This window comes from Tetrao urogallus (assembly GCF_951394365.1).
Source record: "Tetrao urogallus genome assembly, chromosome: 23".
NCBI classification, from domain to species: Eukaryota; Metazoa; Chordata; class Aves; order Galliformes; family Phasianidae; genus Tetrao; species Tetrao urogallus.
The window spans coordinates 5,000,548-5,025,383 of record NC_136836.1 but is presented as its reverse complement, the minus strand read 5'-3'; the positions used below and the strand labels follow the sequence as shown (position 1 = coordinate 5,025,383).

The 24,836-nt window shown below is 59.6% G+C and overlaps 2 protein-coding genes across 3 annotated transcripts; one reads left to right on the top strand and one right to left on the bottom strand.

The window, feature by feature from the left end:
• Positions 1 to 589: 589 nt before the first annotated feature.
• On the bottom strand, positions 590 to 11,793 carry SMAP2 (small ArfGAP2; the record flags this gene model as incomplete). 2 transcript variants are annotated; one of them, XM_079546040.1, is made up of 10 exons in its annotated part: positions 590 to 715; positions 1,555 to 1,877; positions 2,112 to 2,277; positions 2,388 to 2,488; positions 2,611 to 2,692; positions 3,109 to 3,195; positions 3,569 to 3,645; positions 4,107 to 4,194; positions 4,759 to 4,892; positions 11,691 to 11,793. In XM_079546040.1, 10 exons carry the CDS (start codon positions 11,791 to 11,793, stop codon positions 590 to 592), a joined length of 1,287 nt encoding a protein of 428 aa, XP_079402166.1. The 2 variants fall into 2 exon arrangements, with proteins under 2 accessions (XP_079402166.1, XP_079402167.1); XM_079546041.1 differs by having other exon boundaries at positions 3,118 to 3,195.
• Positions 11,695 to 23,327, top strand: COL9A2 (collagen type IX alpha 2 chain; the record flags this gene model as incomplete). The annotated part of the gene is made up of 33 exons (XM_079546039.1): positions 11,695 to 11,993; positions 13,675 to 13,757; positions 15,547 to 15,621; positions 16,176 to 16,211; positions 16,304 to 16,366; positions 16,524 to 16,577; positions 16,657 to 16,692; positions 16,804 to 16,827; positions 16,941 to 16,994; positions 17,260 to 17,313; positions 17,423 to 17,470; positions 17,721 to 17,777; positions 18,005 to 18,058; positions 18,388 to 18,441; positions 19,054 to 19,107; positions 19,199 to 19,252; positions 19,323 to 19,376; positions 19,492 to 19,545; positions 19,665 to 19,718; positions 19,793 to 19,846; positions 19,948 to 19,992; positions 20,103 to 20,156; positions 20,437 to 20,490; positions 20,558 to 20,611; positions 20,735 to 20,806; positions 21,024 to 21,059; positions 21,405 to 21,449; positions 21,599 to 21,631; positions 21,746 to 21,892; positions 22,315 to 22,369; positions 22,473 to 22,661; positions 22,756 to 22,833; positions 23,122 to 23,327. Exons 2-33 carry the CDS (start codon positions 13,689 to 13,691, stop codon positions 23,325 to 23,327), a joined length of 2,070 nt encoding a protein of 689 aa, XP_079402165.1. The 5' UTR covers positions 11,695 to 11,993; positions 13,675 to 13,688.
• Between the last annotated feature and the right edge of the window lie 1,509 nt (positions 23,328 to 24,836).

Genomic DNA, 24,836 nt, shown 5'->3' with positions numbered 1-24,836 from the left:
CAGCTTGCCCCCACACTGTGCGAGAATCCTGCTTGCTCACGGGGGGAGGGAGGGGGTCTCTGAACGCCTTTGGTTCCAACGAGGGTTGGCGAGCCAAGCACAGCTCCAAACTCCGCTCGAGGGAAGAGGTAGCAAGGCTTGCTTGCCCCTGGGCTTGGGCTAAAATCCAGCGCCTCAGCACCAAACACGGATCCCACCCTCTGCCAACTGAAACCCCGACTAATACTGCAGCTTTGAGTGGTTCTTAAGAGGCCTGAAGTCGCGGGCAGTAAGGAGGACAGGTCGCCCCGTTCCTCGGTCACACCTCTGCTAAGATCCCAGGACGTTTCGTGCTACCCAGAAGCGTTAGTGGAGGTTTGTGCAAGGAGGGGGTCCACCCCAAAGTGTGCATTGACTGTGCTAAATAGAGGGGAGCTCATGTTCTGGTCACCGAGGTCGCACCGTGTCTGACAGTGACGAGGCAGAGGTGGGTCTCAGTTATGGAAAGAGGCTGGGGCCGGGCAGCCAGCCTGAAAGAAAAACCCTGAATGTCTCATGGAGCAGTTTTGAAAAACGGAACAGAAGGCAAAAATGGTCACAACGCGCGGGATCATTTCCACAGCTGAGTGCTGAGGGACTGATTGCTGCCCTGGGCACCTCCTCCACCCATGGACTGTCCGTATCCCATCACACCGTTGGCTCCATAGAAGTTCATCCCAGCCATCTGCTGGGTCATCTGCAAAGGGGAGGACAGAGAAGTCACCAGGCCGAAGGTGCCAGCCCGCATGCATGCCTCCCAGCACATCAGCCATCAGCAAGACCTTGTAAAGAGTTACAGCAAACAGAGGCTTAAACGAGACAGTACAGCTTCACTGAAAGCTACCCCCAAGGCTGGGATCCACTATCACCAGCCCAGCAGTTAGACCTACAGAAGCAGACTCTCCTCGTTCTCAAGCACGCGACTTTTTCATCTTATTCCAGAAGCTGTGCCATTGCAGAATCACGGCGTGCTATTATCTGACCTTTCAGCAGCAGCACACAGCATGAATCAGCAGGCAGCAGAGCTAGCTGCGCTCCCCTCTGTCTCTCAGCAGCACCTCCTGCTATTCCTCAAACCAGCCCATGAGCCCCCAGCCTTCAGCTCAGTGCAGACTGACGCTGCTGGACGGACACACGGCGCCCAGGTAATGTGAAGTTCTGGCCTGGACACAGGACACTGCAGCTCTCTGCTTGCAGCTCGCCATTCGAGCAGCCAGGCGCTTCCACCTCTCCTTGGACCTCTCCACGAAGCCCTGAGCTGCTGCTTTCCCACCTGGATGCATGAGGATATCACCTTGGAGCTGATATCTCCTCAGGCGCCTGCCCACCTATGGAGCTGAGAAATTTCAACGCCAGCTGATGCGACGCTGATTTTTTGTTCTCCACCCCGAGAGCCCTGAACGCGTTACCGCTTTGTGACCCCTGCACGGCAGCAGTGCCACTGTGCCTCACTGCCCCAGAACACAGAAGTCACAGGTTGGATTCAACCACGCTCCTCCTCCGTCCACCCTCGGGTCAGCAGGAGCCACCCCTCACCTGAGCGATGTTCCACTGGAGCTGCTGTGCTGGCTGCACGCCGTAGACAGGCTGGGGGACCGCTGCCATGCCAGCTACGTAACCGGCCTGCTGCGCAGCCATCATCCCATTGGGGACACCGATGACAGCTGCCTGCACGTTGCCCACGTATCCAGCAGGGATGGCCATGGGGGTCACCATCCCCGCAGCCCCGGGCTGGGCCATCACACCCACCGACGGGGCCATCATGCCTCCCATCACGCTGCTGGAGGGGGGGACTCCCGGGAAGCCCGTGTACGCCGCTGCAGGATACGCCATCTGAGCCGGGGCCATGAACATCGCTCCTGAAAACAGGCAGGGAAGCGACGAAGGGAAGGAGGGCTGTGTTGGCTGTCAGGGTGGGAATGCTGACCTTCAAATCCGACTGCAACACTCGGCTGCGAGTCCAGGCTCAGCAGCTCATCGTGCTCCTCAGCAGCACTCGAGCACCAGCCGCCCTCCCACCGCTCTGCCTGACAGCCATCAGGGCGGCCCACCCACTCAGCATCAGCGCGCTGCTCTATTCTGAGACCTGTTACCTTGCGCAGGCAGCTGAGGTGTCTGAGAGCCGTACAGGGAGAGGATGGAGTCTTTAGAGAGCTGCTTCTTGCCCGCTTCCTCCCCTTTGCCTCCTGGCTCGGGGAAGAGATTCAGGTTTTCGGGAACAGAACCGGCACTTCCAGATGTAGGCATAGAGCCGGAGACCTGAGAGGGACGCAGCACAGGTGCAGCAGCATCCAGCACAGGGGACAACAGATGGCGTCCCCTCCGCTCCTGCACCCCCCCTTTGGCAAGCACTGACGCTCCCTGCTTACCTTCCTGGAGTCAGAGTTCAATCCCACTGATGCAAAGAGATCCAGGTCCTTCTCCAGGCTGCAGGGCCGGCCGTTGGTGAGGGCGCTCGGCACAGGAGCATCTGGGAGAGACAAGGAGGTGACACACAGGGAAGGGAACCATTAGAAGTTGACAGAATTCAGGAGATCAAGCACTGCACCGAGGGTCACTGCAGCCAGCACAGCCAGGCTGGGGGCCTCTTACCAAGTCCTAGCAAGTCTATGATGGGCTCAGTGGATTTGGGAGAACTTTTCCTAGATTGCTGTGTTTCTTCTTTCTTCTGAGGCTGGGGAAAGAACAGCAGAAGTCTGGCTCAAGTCATCTTTTAGCTCTGATACACAGGAGGCTTTAATGAGATTAAACCCTTGAACATCCCTACCCCCCACTAGACAGAGCAAGCGTTACAAAGTTTTTTGTCCCACTGTATCAATATGAATATGCACGCTCCAAACCAGAGAGAAATAACAGCCTGAGCCTGAAAGCCAAGCAGGCAATAGCTGGATTCCAATCTGCCCTGTGCTGCAAAGCAGAGCACATCTGTTCAGTATCTGCCTGAGTGGTGGAAAACAAGCTACTGCCATTAGTGTGACTCAAAGCATCCACTGCTATGACTGAGGCCTGAAAAAATGCTTCCATATGAAGCTGCATTGCCTCTGTTCTGTGTGAGAGCAGCCTACAAGCGACCCGTGGCCATAGGCTTACCATCTTCACCTTCTCAAAGATGATAGGTTCCAGCTTTCTTTCTGATACTGGCTCGTTACTCTTCTTCCATTTGTCATCCTTTTCTTTCTGTAGAGGAAAACTCTGACGTGAGGGTCAAAGCTCACACCATCACACGGTGAAAATATGGACCAGGCTTTATTTGCTGCTGTTAACCTAAAGGGCCCCCATCTTGCACCCACTTTTCAGACTCCTGATGAGCCACCAAGGCAGCAGCACAGACCAACACCTGAAATCAGTTCTGCTCTAAGCACAGAGTTGCACAAACGACCTTCAGAGGTTCCTTCAGTGCTCCTCTGCACACCAACTGAACCCGGCTGGCCTCGCAGAGGACATCAGTCACTGACACAGGAAACATTCAGACCTATTTTCATGCACTCACCTCTTACTCATGAGACAAACCCACACTTAGCTTCATGCCCACAGGTGCTGAGGGACTCACCCTGAACGCGTTGATGTCGATGCTCCGGTCCATGTATTTCTTCTTCTCGTACTTATCACGAATGAAGCCTTCCACAGCTCTGCAAGCAGCTTGTTAAAGACAAACAGCTCAGGAATGGAAGATGTGCATCGCACTGTTTGACACGCGGATACAAGGTACAAGCTGTAACTAAACTAATGACTGCCTAACGAGCATTTCCAGCAGCAACTTAAAATAATATAGTCATAGTTCCAACTACTTTAGCTACTCAATTTTGCACCTCTGGGCTATTCCAAGCACGACAGTGCTGTAACAGGTACATCAAATAAGGAAAAGGACACTTCCTGCTATTTCTCCTTCGATCCATATTTACTTTGACCATTGCTCAAGAGCAGACGTGCCATCAGTGCAAGAGACAGCGGTCAGAGACGGATCCTCTCCGTGCAATCCAGGAGCTCCTGCCCACAGCTGATGCCCAGACATGAGAAGCAGAGCCTCCCAGGCAGGGAGGGCAGCAATGGGACGAGCTGGACAGCCCCCCCAGCAGCAAAGAAAGGATGCTGATCCGTCTGAGGTCGCCTGAAGTTCTCGGGCAGGAAGGCTTCGTAAAGACGATTTGCTTTTCCGTTCCCCATCTCCTGCATGCACTGCAATTCAAAAGAATCCTGACATAGTTTTGCAGACATGGAAGCTCGTACATCAGCACTGCTGGCTGCCAAGTGAGAATTCACCCGTGGCAGCCAGAAGGCGGACGCAGGCTTCTCAAATCTGCTCTGCACACAGCAGCCCCTCTTCAGGCTTTTGCTGCAGCCTCCAGGCTGGGAACCCCCCCTGCAGCACTCTGACCCCTGCAGAGCCAGCCAGCCCTGAGTGCTGCATCGCACTCTCAATGCTAAGGCAAAATAAACAGCACCTTAGCAACAGAGCTCACATCCAAAGTTCAGGATCTGTCCTCTAGAAACCTCGAGGAAAGGAGGTGGGCAGCAGCTAACGACAGCAGCTGCCTTTGGCAGATGGACAGGAGCTGGCAGCGTTTGTCTGCGCTCTCTGGTGTTTGCTGAGGCTGCCGTTAGGACATTTCCTCTTCCAACTGAACCAGGCCTGATAACTCGATCCCCTTCCCATCTCCTTGGTCTCTCTGAAGACCCCATTGCTTCTTCCCAGCTCACAGCACCACCAACACGGCGACCCGCCTGCCTCCCCTGCCTCACCTGTATTTGTTCCTGCGTCCACTGGTCGAGGTTGACAGACTTCACCCTGGATATGTGGACGCCCAGGTTCCTGTGGATGCCAGCACAACGAATGCAGATGAAGATGCCGATGTTCCAGGATGCCCATCGTGGCCCTGTGAACAGATGTGTGCGTTCACAGCACGCAGCCAAGTGGCTGAGAAACTGCACCCAACCAACCAGGACTGAAGAACCCAGGGCAGAGCTTCGAACCGGACAAATTCAGGGTGCTGAGAGATCACCTCCCTGTTCTTATTGATAGAAGCAGTATTTTATGGACTCCCTCTTGCATTGTAACAGCTCTGCACAAGAGAAGTTCAAAGAGGAAGAGGAAATAAAGCAGGCATCCCATCACCCCGAGCCTACAAATCCCAACCTCCTCCTGCTTAACCCACCGTGGCACAGTGGGCTTCTGCTCCAGCAACAGAAACCTTCCCACCACACTGGGGTTACCTGAGGATGGGCTCCAGAATACTCACAGCTGCCCTAAAAAAGCAGCACACAGTGTTCAACACACGGGATGGCGCGGCTGAGGAAGGAGAACAGCACCCAGCCCCATAGCTGTAACCAGAGCAGATGTGACGGGAGGCAAAGAGCCCCCCAACCTCCCCCACCTGCTCAGGAACCAGCCAGCACTGCTCCACGTGTCTCCTTGCTGCTGCACTGACCAGCACAAACCATCCACACCCCTCTGTAGGAGCTACAGGCATTGCTGCAAAGGGGGGACTCTGCCTCAAAGCAAGTGATGCTGCGGTGCAAGGAGGGAAGAGGAGGAGGAAGTGGCTTTTCAAAACCCTAAAAAAGCAGCACTGCATTTCACAGCCATCCAGCTCTGGGTGGGCACGGGTTGGATGGGGCTGAGCAAAGTCACAGCCCTGCCCAGAAAAGCTCCCAGCTCATCTTCACTGCTCCTGAGCACCACGATGTGAGGGCCTGGCATTAGGATTAAGCACGAGATTCAAGGTTAGATTTAACTGTAGATATATTTAGCTTTTATAGGGCTAAAAGGATTAATAGCCAGCTAGATACCCCATCAGGGCTGCAGTAATCAGCTCAGCTCCATCACATGGGCCACCTCCCACCTGGTGTGCTCTGTGCCTGCTGGTTGCAGTGCAGGACCTGGAGCAGCCAGGGCTGAGTGCTGGGCTGCAGCTGCAGCAGTTTGGGCTGGTAGGGCCACCCTGAGGGCCAGCAGGAAGGTGGGCAGTCCTGAGAGCTGGGGCTGTGCTCACCATCACCCAGTGATGCTGTGGCCATGCAGGGATCAGACACGAGTGCCGTGCCTGGGAATGGGGCTGGTTGTGTCTTCAGCCTGGTTATGCAGCCCTATAAACCTCCTCAGCCCACCTACCCAGCCTTACAAACCTCCTCAGCCCCCCTACCCAGCCTTGATGCTGTGGCAAACCCCCAGAGGAGCAGGACGCACAGCTGCCCTGCCATCCCAGGCTTCACGCCATTCTCAGCACCCCAGGGCAGGGTGCAGGCTGTGCAGATGTCAACAGGCCTCCTGTTTCCCCTTTCAAGGCCACAACGAAGGAACCCACTCTGGAAATCCCACAGGGGGGGCAGCCGTGTGAGGGCAGAGCCCAGTTCAGCCACCTCCCCCAGTTTCACATCCTATTTTCAACGTGGCTGATGCACACAAGGCCCCACTTGAAAGCATTTAGAGAAGCAACTTCAGTCGCGTGCTGCAGCATCAAACCTGCACAAAATGCAGCTGAGGACCGCAGTGGAGCTGGGGCTCCTGGCACTGCTGCCTCCTCCTGCAGCCTCGGGGCCCCACGGCGCTCACTGAGAGCAGAGGGCAGCAGAGCTCAGTGCACACACTTGGCTTCGACCAGCAGAGAGAAAGCAGCCCTGCATGAACACACTGACTGCTGTACGGGCAGTTCCCTTTGGGCAGGCACACTTGCAGCTCTCAGATGGCTTTAGAGCTTCAGTCCCAAATGAAACTCGCTTTCTGTATGCAAAGCTAAGTTCTCTGCACTGCCAGCCAGCAGCAGGTAGGCCAGCTTGATGCTGCAGCCCCTTCTGTTTCAGTATCACATCTAATTTTAGCATCCATGGAAGCAAAGCAAGTCCCATGGCACCAAGCAGCGCTGGGCATCGCTTGTTCAGCTCTGAGCAATCAGCTCATGACCCGTGCAGCGCCTCCAACACCACAAATCCTTCCTGGAGCAGGAAAACCATCTGCAGGTGAACGAAGGATTAAAGAACAACAACAAAAAAAAAAAAAGGGCAATTTTGAGTTAAACAGGCTACAAATCAGCCCAGAGCTCAGCCAACTCCAGCACAGCAGCTGTGTGAGATGGAAACCCCTCTGGGTACAGCCCTGCCCTGCTGAACGCAGCTCTGTGTGCGGAGCTCTGCTATGCAGGCAGTGCCCCCAGCAGCCAACTGCACGGCCTGCTTTATATCCAGCACGTCCAAACAAAGGCTGCACAGTGAGCTGCCCACACCAGCAATGCCTGCAGGACCAACCCCTCGACCAGCCCTGCTGCCAAGGCTCCCAGCTCCCCTTAAACCCAAGCTCAGCCTGGCCATTCTGCTTCACACAGCCCCTTGCTGGAAGTTCACAGCCTCAAGTGACTTGAACCCAGGAATCTGCAGCGGATTCGCAGCTCGCCCTTTACTCAGGCATTCCATTTTGGCTCCAGCTGCTCCTGCAAGTTTTCTCCACTAATAACCCTGCAGAAGGCATTTAAAAATAAAACAGAAATTGGCTGCAAAGCCACCGCTCTGCTGAGAAGGGGGGGGGGGGGGGTCGAGGAAAAATAGATGCTTTGACAGGCAGGAAGGAGAGCACAGGGCTACCCAGAGCCTGGTGAAATCTTCCCAGTGCAATGCAAAGCAATGTCTGACCTGCAGGTCCCTGCCTGGGGCAGTGCAGAAGTGCAGAGGAGCCCAGCTGGAGCTGGAAAGGCGCTGCTGCAGCCCCCGAGCCCAGCAACCAGTGCAGTGTGCTGGATGCAGGGATGGGGAAATGCTCCTCACAGAGGGGAGACCCAGCATGGAGACGTCCTTCCCCGTGAGCCTTGTGCAGCACTTGGGTGTCACTCCAACTTGGAACCAAAGGGGGGAACAGCCAAGCATCCAACAGCTTCCTTCCACCCATGCCTTCCTCATTCTGGAAGGAGATTGCTTGACAACTTACTGAAATTCATTCCGTTCATAGAAAAGCGATGACAAAAAGCTGCATTGCAAAACAGCTTCCTCTGCTCTCGAGTGCAGATGTCTGTTCTGCAGCTCAGCACTTATTTAGGGGGAAAACAAGGCGAGTTCTGCTTGCGAGAGGACAGCACAGTTAACCTCAGGGTCAGGATCCCTCGGTTATGGCAGGCAGCCACTGACACTGCTGGGCGTTCGTCCGGCTTTGCTGGACAGACAGCTGCAGTGCTTACAGGTCTGTGAGCTGCAGGTCCTTCCTGCTGCTTTGGGGCAGCAACGTTTGTCCCTTCAGGACGTGCTTTGAAAGCAACAGCTTCACCAATCCATGCAAGACAACTGTAACCAGCACCGATGGCAACCGAGCCTGAGGATGGAGCTGAGAGCTGGTTGTATCTGGAGCTATAAGAAGCTGCTCCTTGCTCTCAGTCCCCAAAAAGGATGAAATATTCCTAACAAGGGGGCAGAACAGAGCCAGGATGGGACTGCGTGCTGACAACAGAGCTGTGACGGCCCAAAGGCAGCACGGGTGAAGGCAGCTCTGCAGGTGGAGTTTGAGGGCAGCTGCTCACAAAGCTCCATCTCCTCTGCCCCACATTTCTTGGGACGCACGCAGCAATCGCTGCTCTGGGCCAACCTGAAGGAGACCAAAGCTATTCTCGACTCGAGCTGGTTTTGATAACCTACTTGTATACTGAAAGGCAAATCACCTCAAAGCTGCAGAGGCGCGAGCTCCTGAAGGCCTTACATAACTCAGCTGGCAGTTACTATAGGAACAAACTTCCAAAGTTGCAGCTATGATGGGGAAAAAAAAAACAATCACATGGCATTTTTGGACCTCCGATTTACACCCGTTGCTACACAGCCACTCACCACAGACCCAGCTGGTAGAGAACAGCAGCATGAAAATAGACACGGCTTGCTAAGATGCCCTCCGCTCAGAGGATTATCTTTGTGACTCAGCTCTGCGTGCCTCCTAACACAGAACTTCCAGGAGCTCTTTCCTAATCACAAACCAATCAGTGCCTGGCTTTCTGAAGCCCGTTGCAGGTGAACAGAACTCATCACCACCCGCAGCTCTGCTCTCCCATCACAGTTTGTTTCAAGGTGCTCCTCTGCTAAAGCCATCTGAAGAGAACATCTGTGATTCAATAGTCTGCTGATGGAGGACCTGAGTCACAGCAGGACTTGCTGGGTATCTGCAACGTGTTTTATGTTCGCACTCACTGACCCAGCTGCCCTTTGCTGGAGGTCCCAGCTCCCCGATGGTCCCATCACAGCTCCTCATCCTGCTCTTCCCGTTTTCCCCCACAGCTTCCATTCCCATCCCATATTTGACCACCTCCTTGTGGGCCTCAAAGTCCCATCCCTCCTCCAGGTACAACCACTCAAACCATCAGGCTTCAGGCTGTGTTTGGCCACAAATCCATCAAATCACTGCAGTTATGAGGAGAGGGCGAGCTGGGCACGGCACCACAGCTCCCCTAAGAGAAAGGGAGGCTGGAGGGGCAACAGACAGAGCTGGCATGGCAGGGCAGCCTGCATGGCCGGGTGAGCATCCCTCACTGGGGCTCCCTGTGCAGGAACCGACCATCCCAGGTGTGAGAGGGAGAGGAGAGCAGAGAGGAACGGTTTGGGAGAAGGAGAGAATCAAACAGCATTAGCTCAGCGTTGTACAGGACCAGCACATAGATTGAGTCAGAAAACACAGAGAAGAACCCGGCTCACCCAAGTGTTACTCAACACAAAGCAGTTCCTGGTTACTGCAAGGCACTCGGGTCACGTCCCATCTCTGGATTGCACCACATCCCTCCTGCAGCCACGTCACTGCCCGGCCCCAGGCTCACCCTCACGTTCATCTCACACACGTGGCACAAAGCCCTCAGGAGGCTTCGTATCAACGTGCCGACAGAAGGGATGCCACCCTCCAAAGGCTTGATCCTCTCGTAAGGCATTACGCTCAAGCATCACAGGGCAGCAAAGGCCTTCAAGTTACGGTGATGATGGTAACTCAGCCCCTCCAGCTTTAAGGCAGACACTCAGCCAGGCTGTGCCAAGGCTCCATGCTTCTGATGAGGGCTACAGGGATCCTGAGAGTGCTCAGAGCAGCACATGAAAACACACCTGCCTGATTCTGCTCAGATCATCCTCTGTTCCCACAGTCAGCGCCAACAGAAGCTTTGCAATGCAAAGAGGAAGCAGCACACTACGCACCTGGCCCCACTTCCTCCAAACCAAGAGCCTCTAACCACACCACGCTGTCTGTTGCTGCAGAAGCAGAACCTCCCTGTGCTCATTTCCCATTTCCCTTGCCTTTATTTCACCTCCAACAACTCACACACGGGCAGCTCTGAGGAGCCCATAGGGATGCTCCTGGGAGCCAAACTCAAACAACAACACAGGGAGGATCTGTGGGGGGACGTGCAGTTATGGCACCGTGGGTATTGAAACCTCTACATATATAGCTCTCTGTATAGAGGTAGGAAAAAAATACAGTAATGAAACCCAGCAAGAAGTTAGGTCATTGGGAACACGCATAATGGAAGTGTGGGTGGCATCTGAGCAGGCTCTGCTGTGTGTCATGCGAGCTCTGAAACGCTCAGATCAGGCAGCAAATCACTACGAGATGCAGGAAGCTCAGCACAGCAGTGCAGCCAGGGCTCACAGTAAGTGCTTCCCCAGGCACTGAGCGAGATGCAGGGCTCCTATCCTGCCTTCCCTGCAGTGAGGCTCAAGCAGAAGTCCCAGTGACAAAGCGGGGAGCAGCAGCAGAGCACAGAGTGCACAGAGCACCAGGGCATTGGGGAACAACCTTGCTGGGAAGGCCCCAGTGCAACAGCAGCCCATTTCCCCAGGCAGGTCCCAGGTGCTTTCCCAGCCACGAGCAGCTCCCAGCTTTGGTGGTAATGTTTAGTGAGTGATACTCTGCACACCACGAGAGGCTGCATCACCGTACCAAAGTCGGACAGGAGTTGATAAGAGGATCTGTTCCCACACTGTGTGCGTTGCCTCATGCCTCGCAAGCGTGATAAGAGCTGTGTGTGCCCTTGGGCCAGCATGGGAGCCAAGAGATAAGGGACACACAGCAAGGGGCAGGCTGCTCGCTGCCAGCACTTCCACATCCAACTGATACGGAGCAGCACAGCCAGGTGTGGGGCTGGCAAAGCCCAGCAGAGCCCAGTGCTGCGGGGACACCGAGTTTTGGGGTTCTCTCCAGGCAGCACACAGAGCCTGATGGGAAGCAGAAGGGCTGCCGGCTCACCTTCCAGCAGGGCTCTGCAACTGTTAGAGGACACTGCAGCAAGCAGACACACACCTCCAGCTCCTTACAGCCCGTAAGGAGCCCGCAAAGCCCCAAACCCTTCGAGCCGCTCAGTGAGTGGGATTTCCAATCGGCATCGCTTTAACCCTTTCGGGAAGCAAAGCGCTGCACAGCAGGGAGCAGAGCAGCTCCCACCGCCCAGCCCTGCCCACCCGCCGCTGCGGGCTGCAATGCTTCGCTTTAGGGATTTTTTTGTGTGTGTTGGGGGGGAAGAGAAAAGCATTTTTCCTTTTTTCTTCTTCCCTCCTTTTTTTCCTCCTCCTCTTTTTCTCTTCTATTCCTGGGGCGCTGCTCTCTTCATAAATCATCCCTCCTTTTCTCTTCTGCTTTTCCCCTCCCCGCTCCCTTCACCCCCTCACGACGCCCCGATCCCCGCCGCCCGGCAGCACCGCACGGCCCGGTGCGGCGCGGCCATCGATGCCGTTACCTTTGGCCTGGCAGTCGGCGCAGTACTTGTTCTCCTCCTCGCTCAGCAGGCCGCCCAGCACCGCCTGGTACCGCTCCACATCGCGCACCGATTTCCCCGTCATGGCGCGGCCGCCGCCGCTGCCCGCCCGCGGGTCACGGCGCCGCCGTCCCGGGCACCCGCCGCTTCCTGCTTCCGGTCGGCGTTGTGGGCGGGGCGACGAGGAGAGAAGCCAATAGGAGGTGGCGGAGGAGCCTTAAGACCGCCCCTCGTTACGTCACTCTCGTTGATTCGCTGAAGTGCGTCAGAGCCAATGGCGGGGCGGTGGCGGGGGAGGCATGAATGGGCAGTCACGTGGTGCGCTGGGAGCATCGCGCGGCGGATTTGTGGGGGTGCAGCGATGGGGGGCGGTTGGGATTTTGGGGGCTGCTGGGGGGTGGAGGAGGTGTGGGGAGTGTGTGGGGGGCTGTGATGGGTCGGGGGGGTTGGTTGGGGGTTGCATAGGGGGCGCTTGTTGAGGGGGCTGGGTGGTTGGGGAGGGTGCTGGGGGTGCAGGAGGTCTGGGGGTCTGGAGGGGTGCAGAGGAGCTCGGGAGCGGTCGGCTGGGGGTGCGTGGGGTGCGAAGTGTCTGGGGGCTGTATGGAGGGGGGGCTGTATGGAGGGGGCTGCATGGAGGGGGGGCTGTATGGAGGGGGGGCTGTATATAGGGGGGGCTGTATGGAGGGAGGGCTGTATGGAGGGGGGGCTGTATGGAGGGGGGGCTGTATGGAGGGGGGGCTGTATATAGGGGGGGCTGTATGGAGGGGAGGCTGTATGGAGGGGGGGCTGTATGGAGGGGGGGCTGTATGGAGGGAGGGCTGTATGGAGGGGGGGCTGTATGGAGGGGGGGCTGTATGGTGCGGGGCTGTATGGAGGGGGGGCTGTATGGAGGGGGGGCTGTATGGAGGGGGGGCTGTATGGAGGGAGGGCTGTATGGAGGGGGGGCTGTATGGAGGGGGGGCTGTATGGAGGGGGGGCTGTATGGAGGGGGGCTGTATGGAGGGGGGGCTGTATATAGGGGAGGCTGTATGGAGGGAGGGCTGTATGGAGGGGGGGCTGTATGGAGGGGGGGCTGTATGGAGGGGGGGCTGTATATAGGGGGGGCTGTATGGAGGGGGGGGCTGTATGGAGGGGGGGCTGTATGGAGGGGGGGCTGTATGGAGGGGGGGCTGTATGGAGGGGGCTGCATGGAGCGGGGCGTACGGAGAGGTGAACACCGTGTGTCAGTGTGGAGTCATCCGGAGTTGCACAGTGCTTCCGAAATGCCCCTCGTGTCCCACAGAAGCAATTTCAACCCGTCCCTCCTCCCCTCCATGTGCCGCGATGTCCCCTCGGCTTTGTGAATGGGGGGGTGGTCCCAGTGTGGGTGCCTCGGAACCAGGGTTCGGGTTCGGAAACGCCAGAGTTTGGGGCGCAAACGGAGACGGATCCAGCGCCCGTTTCCTCCAAGCCCCGCTGCTCCGGGGGCTGCTGCCGGCCCCGACCCCCCCCCCCCCCAGCGGTGAATCAGCCTCCGGCGGCTCTCGCTGCGGAGCGCTCCGTGAGGAGGAGGAGATGCGGCGGCGATGAATCATCCGCGCACCTCCGGGAGGCAGCGGGGCCGGGGGGGCGGCCGTGGGGTGGGACCCGGCGGGGTCCTCAGCTCCCCCCTCCCAGTGCCTCCTAACCTCCCCGGGTTCCGTGCTGGGACCTGCTGGGGGCTGAGCCCAGCGCAGGACCTCGCAGCGCAGTAGCGGTCCGACAGCCCCCACCTGCATCCCCACCGTTCCCATCTCGCAGCCCCTCGCTCCCATCAAAGCCCCTTTGTGCCACCCGGCCCCAAAATAGCAGCACGCTCACCTGCGGGGGGGGGGGGGTGGCAGCCAGCGCCTGCCCTCGTCCCCTGCTGCTCCATATTAATCAGCCCCTTCCTCCTCCCCCTCCTCCTCCTCCTCCTGCCGGTCCCTCCGCACTCCATCGCTCGCAGCCCCGCTCCCGGCCATGGCTCACCGCGGCCCCGCGCTCTGCCTGCTGCTCCTGCACGCTGCCTGCCTCTGCCTGGCCCAGCTCGTGAGTGCTGCGGGTGGGGGTCTCAATGCCCCCCGGTGCTGATTTACCCCTGAGAGCTCCAGCCTGCCAGCTGGCTGCTCCCTGCGACCCCCCCCCCCGTCCCCCGGTCCCCCTGGGGGCCCCCAGCGCCGCTCCCACCTCTGCACCCAAAACTCCTCCGGTCCGTGGGATGGGGATTGGGATGGGGCTGGCAGTGGGGCTCAGACTTTGGGGTCCCAGCTCTGATTTTGGGGCTCCACCATTGGGATTGCAGCTCTGAATTCACACCTCCCACTTTGGGAGCTGCACAGTTTTGACTCTGGGGCTCCAACTGTGGGATTACAGCTCTGATTTTGGAAGCATAGCTCCAATTTTGGGGTTCCAACTTTGGCACTCACATTTTGAGATTGCAGCTCCAACTTCGGGGCTCCAAACTTTGGGATCGTAGCTGCGATTTTGGAGCTCCGACTCTGGGAGCACAGCTCCAACTTTGGGGCTCAGATTTTGGAAGCGCATCTCTGACGTCGGGGCTCCAGCTTTGGGATTGCATCTCTGGCTTTGGGACTTGTTAGCCAACCTTTCCATCTTCCATTGAGGCAGAAGGGGGGGATTTCTCCACGCTCCCCCTCCCTGCAGCCTCAGGACCTTTGCTTCCCATCACCTGGGTAAAAGAGGATTTGCTTTGCTTTGCTGGGACGCTCTGCAGAGCCGGGCTGTGGGGGCTCAGCACTTCCATGGGGGCTGCCTGGGGGGCAAACTTACCCAGAGCATGAATTGGAGAGAAATGCAGGGATTGTTTCACTTGGCTGCACTGCGCTGAGCAGAGAAGGGCTCTCACTGCCCCACGGTGACCCACATCAGATTTGTGGCACAGAAGAAAACCTCTGAGAAGTGTCCCCATGGGCTGGGGGGGGGGAGGGAGGGCAGGTCTGCCAGAAGAGCCCCACGGTGCTCCTGGGGTCTGCGCTGGGGGATGGGGGATGTGGGAGCCCTTGGAATTAGGGGGCATTTGGAACCAGATGGAACTTACTGACAACGTTTTGAGGGGCTGCGCTGTGCTGCCATGTGTGGGGCATGCAGGGGCACACGCTCGCTCCCAGCCCAGACTGTGGGCTGAACTGAGGTGTTCAGTGAACCGACCTCCAAAACCTCCCATCTTCAGACATCACATTCAAAAATGAAGAAGCCTTGCAGGCAGCTGGGCTGCGGCTGCCAACCCCCCACTGCCAGGAACAGCGCAGCTCCGGGGGCAGCAGCTCCTGTTCCCCGCGACGCCCCGTTCCGATAACAGAGATTTCTTTGCAAAGTGGCTCCTGTAAAAACCTCAGAGCTGGAGGAAGGCAGGCGGAGCGGGGGCTCCCCCAGCAGCTCCTGAATGGTGCTTTTGTGTGAAGCAGCAGCACGACACCGCAGTCCTGCATGCGGCCCGGCAGCGTGCCAGCACGGCCCACCTAGAAATGGGGCACCGCAGCCCAGCCGTGCTTCTGGAAATGCCACTGCACCCCAAATGGCTGAGGGGGGAACCCTACAAGTGCTGCCCTCGCCCCGCTGAGCTCCCGCTTCAAATAGGGGCCGGATTCCCCAGCAATGGATGGGGGTGGTTGTGCCACGGGTGGGGGGCAGTGCCCCCAAATTGCCATGTTTCTCCATTCATACCTTCGCTGGGGGCACTCAGGGATGCTCTCTTGGGGTGCCCGCTCTGTCCCAGTGCTCCAGAGCTACGTTCCCCGCAATGTACCCTGAACCCCGAGCATCTCATGGAGTCTGGCTGCTCCCTCCTGACCCCCATCCCCTCCTTCTCTCCCCATAGCGGGGGCCACCAGGAGAGCCCGGCCCACGAGGGCCCCCAGGTCCGCCAGGAGTGCCGGGAGCGGATGGCATTGATGTGAGTGCGTGGCGGCGGGGAAGCAGCCGGGAGGGGATGCCGCAGCACAAAGGGGACATTGTGTGGGGCGGAGGTGCGATGCCGCGTGGTTCCTGCCCTGCGCTGCTCCGGAGAGAGGAGCGCGGCCCCTGCAGGGCGTCCCAGGCTTTGCGTGTGGCAGCGGTGGGCGCGGGGTCGGGGACCCTCGGAACAGCTGGGGACGAGGGGCCTGGAGGGCTTGGTGGGGACAGAACGGCAGCGCGTGGTGCTCGGGCGGTGCGGGATGCTCGGTGCTGCAGGCGTGGATCCTGGGGGGCAGCAGGACCCCCGCTGGGTGCCTGCGGAGCACTGGTGTGGCCAAGGGCTGTGCTGAGTGGGGACAGAGCCTGAACAGAGGGATGTGCAATCTAGCTGAGTGCCTGCCTGCCTGCCGTGCCCCAGGCTCCTCTCCAGCCCCAAGCGTTTCTTTGGTGCCATTTATACCCCGTCCTACAGCTGCACCAGAGCTCGCTCTCCTCATCCTGAGCACTGGCAGGGTGACGGTCCCCATTTGTAACCTTCCTCCCTCCCCACAGGGTGACAAAGGCTCTCCCGGAGCCCCCGGCTCCCCGGTGAGTACGTGTCCTTCTGCGCTCCCCGATGTTTCCCCTCTTTGGGAGGAGCTCCTTTTAATTCTCCCCCACCCAACTCTTCTCTTTTAAAGGGTGCCAAAGGGGAGCCCGGAGCCCCGGGTCCGGATGGGCCCCCAGGGAAGCCAGGCTTAGATGTGAGTACCAGCCTTTGTGGTGAGCCATAGGCACAAAGAGCAGCCCCCCCTCGGCCCCTCCTGATGGAAGCAGTGATGATTCAGCGGCCGAAGAAGCACTCAGGGCTGGAGGAGGTGGGCACAGCGCACACCGACCCCCTGCTCTCTCCTCTTGCAGGGTCTTACAGGAGCCAAAGGGGAGCCAGGGCCCACAGGGGGGGCAGGAGTGAAGGTGAGTGTGGGGATGGCCACCCCCCCCCCCCCACCTCCCCTGCTGTGTTTCACCTCTGACTGTCCCTTCTGTCCCTCAGGGTCAACCTGGACTGCCGGGGCCGCCGGGGCTCCCAGTGAGTATCTGCCTTGGTAGTGGCACGGCATCGCCCTGCTCGCAGCTGTGATGCTGGCAGGTTTGGGGGGCTGCAGCCTGGGGGCTCACTGTGTCTCTCTCCTCGCTGCAGGGCCCCTCGCTGCCAGGACCACCTGTAAGTGCCTGTGGGGATGGGGCACGCCGCCTCAGCTCGGATCTGTGCACCCCCAAATGGGGGGCTTGGGGCTCAGCCCCTCTCCCTCACTCAATGTCTCACCTCTCTGTAAGGGGCTGCCAGGCCAGGTCGGACTGCCCGGGGAGATCGGAGTGCCAGGACCCAAGGTGAGGGGGCAGGAGGGAGTGCTCCCAGCCCTGGCATCTGCCTCTCACAGGCTCCTGGATCAACAGGGGAAACCCCACCGGGTGTGTGGGCATCCCTACAGCAGGGGGGGGCTGTGCTACTGCAGCAGGGTCCCTTCGTGCTGCCCCTCCATCCCATGGCTGGGGGATGCCTCCATTCCCAGGGTGACCCTGTGCCTCGTTGCCCCTCTTCGTGCCAGCTCTGGCAGCTCCTAAATCCCCCCTCTTTGGGGTTGTTTTCTCCTAGGGTGATCCTGGACCCGATGGCCCACGGGGCCCCCCAGGTCCCCCAGGAAAACCCGTGAGTATCTGCCCAGAGGGAGCGCCAACCTCTCTGCTGGTGCAGGAGCCACAGTTACACCCTGTGTGTGTACCAGCACCGTGGATGCTGATGGGCTCCTTCCCCACAGGGCCCCCCAGGACACATCCAAGGAGTGGAGGGAAGCGCAGATTTCTTGGTGAGAGCAGCCATTCCCTTGCCCCTCTGTCAGGCTTTAGGGGCAGCTGGGAGAGCCAGCTCAAATGCAGTGACCTCTGTAATTTGGTAAATGGGGTTGGGGGAGCAGGATCCCAAAGCACAATGGTAGGTTCCCAGTTAGCCCAGCCTGGATGCTACTGACATCAGCTTGTCCTTCACACAGTGGGCATGGCTTTTCTGCATGCCTGCATCCTTCCCCAACTCATTCCATGCTTGTTCCTCCCCACCAGTGCCCGACCAACTGCCCACCAGGTCCCAAGGGCCCTCAAGGACTGCAGGGACTGAAGGTGAGGATGCTCTCCTGCCCCCTGACATTCTGTGCTTCTGTCCCTTGCATCGCTGCGGGAGATGGGAGAAGGGATCTTCTCCGGTTGGAAGCAGCTCCAGATTGCTGCCCAGTGTTGGGGGGATGCGTGCATGTGGGGCTGGCTGTGGGGTGCTGCCAGCTGGCACTGAGGGACGTGGCACAGCAATGCTGTGCTGTGTGTTCTCACCCCTTCCTTCTTGCTCTTAGGGACACAGAGGTCGGCCCGGTGCCTTGGGGGAGCCCGGCCAGCAGGGCAAACAGGTGAGTGGGGTCAGCCCTGCTGGGACAGTGGGGTGGCTTGGGGAGCTGGGGCTGAGGGTGGGGGCGCTGGGGAGAAAAAGGGGGAAGGCAGGAAAGAGGTCAGTTGGAGGGAAAGAAGATCAGGGCTGGGAGGAGAAGAGCGGGCGGAGGTTTTCCTGTGGAGGATGAAGCTCTGTGCTCCCCCAGGAACGTGGCCCCATCCCTATTGCTATTCCTTTCACGTTCCCCATCTCCATCCCATCCCCAATCCCATCTGCTATTCCTGTTCCCGTCCCCATCTCCATCCCATCCCCAATCCCACGCCTGCTGCTCACCTCTCTGTTCCCCAGGGCCCCAAGGGTGACGTCGGTGTCTCCGGAGAGCAAGGTGTCCCAGGCCCTCCAGTAACGTATTTATGTCTCTTTGCTGCTCTTATCCCCGATTGCTGGGGTTGTGCATGGCCACAAATATGGGGGGCACGATGCTGACCTGCCCTCCCTGCTCACTGGGACCGGAGCAAAACCATCATCCCCTCCTTGTCCTTCTCCATGCCACCGTGGGGGGGGTCACAAAGCGCAGCCCGGGGGGACCTCGGCGGTGGCACCGCGTGGTTGAAGGCTGACTCTCCGAGCCGGATAAACCCCCGGCCCCCGCTGAGCCCCCGGTGTCACGGATGGGGCCGTGGAGCCCGGCTCCCTGCTGGGCTGTGGGGATTAAGCTGTGTGAGATCACCGAACGCTTTGAAGATGCGGAGCAATTACCGGGCTGAGCCCGACGGGGGCGGGAAGGGGCAGAAGCCCTCGGTGGGGGAAGCAGTGCCCGTCTGGGGCTGTTGCTGTTATCGAACCGACAGCTGGAAAGGGGCCTGCTGGGATCAGGAGCTGGACGCTTGGCGGTGGCAAAAGTGGCTGATTTGCAGTGTCAGCTTTTGCTTTAATTGTGGGCACCCCCCTCCCCTCCCCCCCGGGCGCTGCCAGGTCGGTCCCCGAGCTCAGTGGCTCTGCTTCCTTCCTCAGGGGCCGCAGGGCCAGCGGGGGTATCCAGGGATGGCAGGACCCAAAGGCGAGACGGTAAGTGCTGGTGGGACACGGGGGGCACCCCCAAATGGGGTCCCTCTGACGGGGCTGGGATAGGAGGAATCACCCCCCGTTCTCTTTGCAGGGTCCTACTGGCTACAAGGGGATGGTGGGGACCATTGGCGCAGCTGGGAGGCCGGTGAGTGTCCCCAGCTGTCCCTGGCAGGTGTCCCCATGTGCCCCTGCTCAGCCATGTTTCTCTCCTGCAGGGCAGGGAAGGCCCTAAGGGACCTCCAGGGGAGCCAGGCGAGAAGGGAGAGCTGGTAGGAGACCCACGGCCCTTTACCCTGGCAGCCGCCTGGGTGCTGCCGCCCTCTCTGTGCTCCATGCCACGCGCTGGGAGCACTGAATAAAGCCCTCTTGTCCCTCCTGCTGCAGGGCGGCCGCGGCATCAGGGGCCCCCAGGGAGACATCGGCCCCAAAGGGGAGAATGTGAGTACATCCTGCCTGAGCCCAGCGTGGGGAGCAGCCTCTGCCCTCCCTCAGAGCAGCACGCACAGCTCCTGGCTGCCCTTGGAGGTGTCAGCCCTGACTGCTTTCCCCTTCCGCAGGGTCTGCCTGGCATTGATGGCAAGGACGGCACGCCGGGCATCCCGGGTGTGAAGGTGAGGAGCTGACGTGCAATGTTCTCCTTCCTGTGCCCTTCTCTGTTCTTCTGACCTGTACTTTTTCCATGCAGGGCACTGCAGGACAGCCTGGCCGCCCGGGGCCCCCGGGACATCGTGGACAAGCTGTGAGTATGAGGGCAAAGAGCCCCACCTGCAGACGTGACCCCAGGGCAGGGGGCTGCCTCCTGCACCACGCATGGGGTCTGATCCAGCTCTGTTCCTGCAGGGCTTGCCGGGCCAGCCAGGAAGTAAAGGTGGCCCAGGGGACAAGGTGGGTGTGGGGCTGAGCCCTCAGCCTTGGCCCCTCCAACCCCCCCATCCATACCACATCCCTGTGGGGCACGGGGACCTGTCCCTGAGTGCCTGCGTCTCCATTCACAGGGTGAGGTGGGAGCTCGGGGGCAGCAAGGCATCACTGGAGCCCCGGGGCTGATGGTGAGTGCAGCACCTTCCCCCCCTCTTCCCCCCCAAATTTTGCTGCCACAAACTCCTCCATCACCCACGGGATGCAGCTCCGTCTGCAGCATCACCGCTGCAACGCTCAAACCTCCCCGTGCTCTGCAGCCAGCATCCACCCCTCCCTGCCTGCCACCCTGGCCACGTGCCCCCCTGCAGCATCCCCAGGAAGGATGAAGGGTTGTGGGGGCACACGGCCATCTGGAGGCAGCTCCTTCCCCGGCACCATTAACACTGCTTGGGATGATTTCCCCCCTAGGGTGAACCCGGCCCCAGGGGCGAGCAGGGACCGCAGGGCGTCCCTGGGCTGAAGGTGAGTAGGGGGCACAGGGGGGGCTGCAGCCGTGCCGGGCACTGCCCTGACTGTGCTTCCTCCCCAGGGTGACCGGGGGGAACGTGGCCCCGTTGGAGCCCCCGGTGAGCAGGGCAGAGCGGTGAGTGTGCAGGGAGACCCTCTGTGCCCCAGGAAGGGGCAGGAGCTGCCCTGACTCGGAGCTTTGGGGACCTTTTTGAGGGTGTTCCTATGGGCTCTTCCCATTCACTACTTTGATTTCCAGGGGCCCAAAGGTGAACAGGGCCCCCCAGGGATCCCAGGACCCCAAGGCTTGCCAGGAGTCAAAGGAGACAAGGTGAGAACTGCTGCAGGAGGCAGAGGAGCAGCCACCTCTTTGGGGTTCTGGCATATCCCTGCAGACGTGGGCAATGCAGCAGCTGCTGTAGGGGGGTGGCCTTGGATGGCAGTGCAGAGGGGGTCAGGGTGGGGGTCCATGGGGAGTTGTGAGCTGAGGTTTTGATGCACATCAGACGTGCCTGTGGCTGGCTGACCCCTTCCTCCCCTTTCTCCAGGGCTCCCCAGGGAAGACTGGCCCCAAAGGCAGCATTGTGAGTATCTCTGCATGCTGGGGATGGGGAGCTGCATGCTGGGCAAGGACTGACCCCTGTGTTCAGCACCCACCCTGGGGGGGCTGACACCCATTGCCCCCTTACTCCCTCAACAACACCCTGCAGCGCCCAGGCTGGGGTTGGAGCTGCAGGATGATTTTATCCCCATGTATTTCCTCTCCTGCTGCAAGGACCTGATGGGGGACCAAGGGGCAACAGATGCAACTTGCCAGCCCCATGGGCACCCCCTGCCCGGGCACCTCGAGTTGTTGCATAGAGGAGCAGCAGCTGGAACGCAGCAGGGTGCAGGCAGCAATCTCATGGCTCCTGTCCTGTTTTCTCTAGGGAGACCCCGGTGTCCATGGCCTCGCAGGGGTGAAGGGTGAGAAGGTAGGGCCCTGCAGTAGGGCTGTGCTCCTGGGGCTGGGCACCGTTGCACTGCACCCCACCATCTGGGAAGGGGCACAGCTGCCTCCCCCTGCAGCACAGCCTCATTTCTTCTGCCTCCCCGTCACCTTTCTCGTGTCCTCCATCCCCAGGGTGAATCGGGTGAGCCAGGACCAAAGGGACAGGTGAGAGACGAGGGGCTGGCAGCGTGTCCCCAAACCCCACTGCTGCTCTGCAGGACCCTCTCTTGGACCCCCTACATAAGCTCACCCCCCGACACCTCTCTCCTTTCCCTACAGCAAGGCATTCAGGGTGAGCTCGGCTTCCCTGGGCCCTCTGGGGACGCAGGCTCACCCGGTGTGAGGGGCTACCCAGGTCCCCCCGGCCCACGGGGGCTGCTGGGGGAGCGTGGTGTGCCAGGGATGCCGGGGCAGCGCGGCCTTGCAGTGAGTACCAACAATCCCAACACAGCATCCATCCGTGATGATCCACATGCATTGCACCTTGCTCCTTAGCTGACCGACTGGGGGGGGTTGAGCTGGATGTGAGACCCCACCGATGTGGAAGGCAGCAGCTCTTTTCCTTGCTGAGCAAAGCAGCAGGTTGAGCTCAAAAGTGCTTCCCTGTGTCCTGCTGGGGACTGGGATTTTGCCATGCGAGTCTGATGTTAGGGTTGCAAAACAGGGCTGCAGAAAACTGAGCAGGTCGCAAACTGACCTGAGCTCCTGTGCCTGGAATAAAGAGAAAAGAAGGGTGGGGAATGGCACGGGTGCAGGGATGTGCTCTGGGCTGGGATTGAGCCAGGAGGAGCCCTGGGAGGAGCCCTCCCAGGGGAGGAAGGTGCGATCCCTCCTCTTGTTGCCCTCAGGGACGGGATGCCGGTGACCAGCACATCATTGACGTGGTGCTGAAGATGATGCAAGGTGAGGAGGTGACCAGCACCCACTGCACGAGCACCCAGTGTGTGGGACCTCACTGGCCGTGCTGCCCCATCCCGTCCCACACCGGCTTCTCTCTGCCCTACAGAGCAGCTGGCGGAGGTGGCCGTCAGCGCCAAGAGAGCCGCCCTGGGGGGAGTCGGTGCCATGGGCCCCCCTGGACCCCCAGGGCCTCCGGGGCCACCTGGGGAGCAAGGCCCCCATGGACCCATGGGAGCTCGAGGCGTTCCTGGCCTCCTGGGTGCCGCCGGGCAGATCGGCAACATCGGACCCAAAGGTGGGCAGTGTGGGCATCTGTCCTCTGGGGCAAAAAGCAAAGGCTCCTCTGGAGGCTCTCGTGAACCCTTCTCTCTCTGTTTCGTTCCCTGCAGGGAAGCGTGGGGAGAAGGGTGAGCGGGGAGACACCGGCCGTGGGCACCCGGGGATGCCGGGTCCGCCAGGGATCCCAGGTAAACCCCCAGTGGGTGCTGACCATCGCCCCCCTTCCCCATTCGCTGCACTTCTCTCCCATCCATTGCTCTGCCCTTGATGGCCATCACGCCCCGTCCCCACGCAATGGACGGCACTTCTGCTCTATCCTGGCCAACCCGACCAGGTTCACCCTGCACCTCTCTTCCCACCCCGTGGTGCCACTCGTGCACAGCTGGAAATTCCCCCCCTGCCCCCCCAGTACCTCCGGCATTCAGAGCAGAGCATCCCCAGGGCCAACTGCTCACAGCTCCCCGCATCCCTTCCAGGTCTCCCCGGCATCCCTGGCCACGCTCTGGATGGCAAGGATGGGGAGCGGGGCCCACCTGGCGTCCCAGGAGATGCTGGGCGCCCTGGGTCCCCCGGCCCTGCAGGGCTGCCGGGTTTCTGTGATCCAGCTGCCTGCCTGGGGGCTTCTGCCTACGCCTCGGCACGGCTGACGGAGCCAGGCGCCGTCAAAGGACCGCTGTACTGACCACACAGCCAGCAAACACTGCAAACCCATGGGAAGGCACCTCCACGACACACAGGAGGGACCCGGGGCACAGCGGCGTGGGGTAGGACAGAGGGACCTCCATCCCCTCCCCGTCCCACAGAAATAAAGCGGCTCTGATCCAACCCCTGTGGCGGCGCTCCGTCCTTTTGGGGCCGGAGGGGCTGTCGCTGATTTCCCTCTCCTGTTTTATTTTCATTTTCTTTTTGAAATGACAACAAAACGGTGGTTGGACTATTTAAGGTGTGCCGGCGCTTTGTTGGCTGCTGGGCGCTCGCACAGATGTAAATCTTTGTAAAATAGGATTTGTTTTTATGAACCACACCGCGGAAATCACCAGCTCTTTAAAAACGAAACCAACGCAGACAATAAAGCTGAGACGGATTGTTACCCAACGGAACCCCTTCAGTTCTTTGAGGTTCCTCCTCTCTCCCACCAATCCCAACGGTGGCTCAGGCACCCCAGACCCAGCAGCAGGATGGATCTGTGACCCGTTAACGAGGGTCAGACTCCTGTTGCTTCAGATGAGTGCCCTGTTGCTGCAGGGTGGAGGTGCTGCAGCTGGGAGATGCTGCTTGCAGGGCTGCACGCCGTGCTCAGAGCATCCGCAGACGTTGCTTTGTTGCAGGTTCTGTGCTGCCATGCAGCTGGGTGTGCACAGTAGCAATGGGACAGGGATGGGGAACATCAGCCCCATCAGCTCTGACCCACGGCTGCGCTCCCCAGGCAGCTGCTCCCAGCTCTGTGGCCTCATGAGCTGGCAAGGCCAGCCCTGGGAGATTAAGATGAGGTTTTAATTACAGCACTGAGGAAGCAGCTGCCTGATCTCTTGCTCTTTTTTTCCCCACCTGCTCCTGCCCCAGCTTCACACCCCTGATCCCCTGCGTGCCTTTCCCCATTGCCTCCAAAGGCAGGCAGATCCATTCCTGGGGTGCTTCAGGAGCCCCCTGGCTGCCCGTGTTTGCTTTTTATTCTTGGATCGTAGTTTGATTTTTTTCTCCCCCTCCTCTTGAGGTTGTCTTGGAGGTGTGTGCTGCACACAGACACAGGGCTGGGGGACCAGGCAAGCAGTGCCCAGAGCAAACAGATGGGCCTTGTCCAAGAAAACGGCCCAAATTTGGATATCAGCTGTGCAGGAACAGCACCCTTCCAAGACACAACTCAGGGAATGGCCTTTGTTAAGAACCCCTTCATTTACATGCAAGCGGGGACCCTGGCTGCGATAGCAAAGCTGGGAAACTCATTGGAGACCAAACTACAGCTTTGTAGGTGAACACAGGAACAGGAGGGGCTGAAATGGGAGTAGGACAGCGGGGGGAGGGGGATGCAGCCCAGGCTGAGCCCCGTTGGTGAGAAGGGCAGCTCTGGGCTGAGGGTCTGCATGTCGGGTGCTCAGGGCTCCCCTGGCCTTGCCATGCATCCATCCGTGGGGATGAGGCTGAGCCACTGCCCTCAGCATTCGCTGGGGTTTGGGGTTTGGACCCCAGCCCC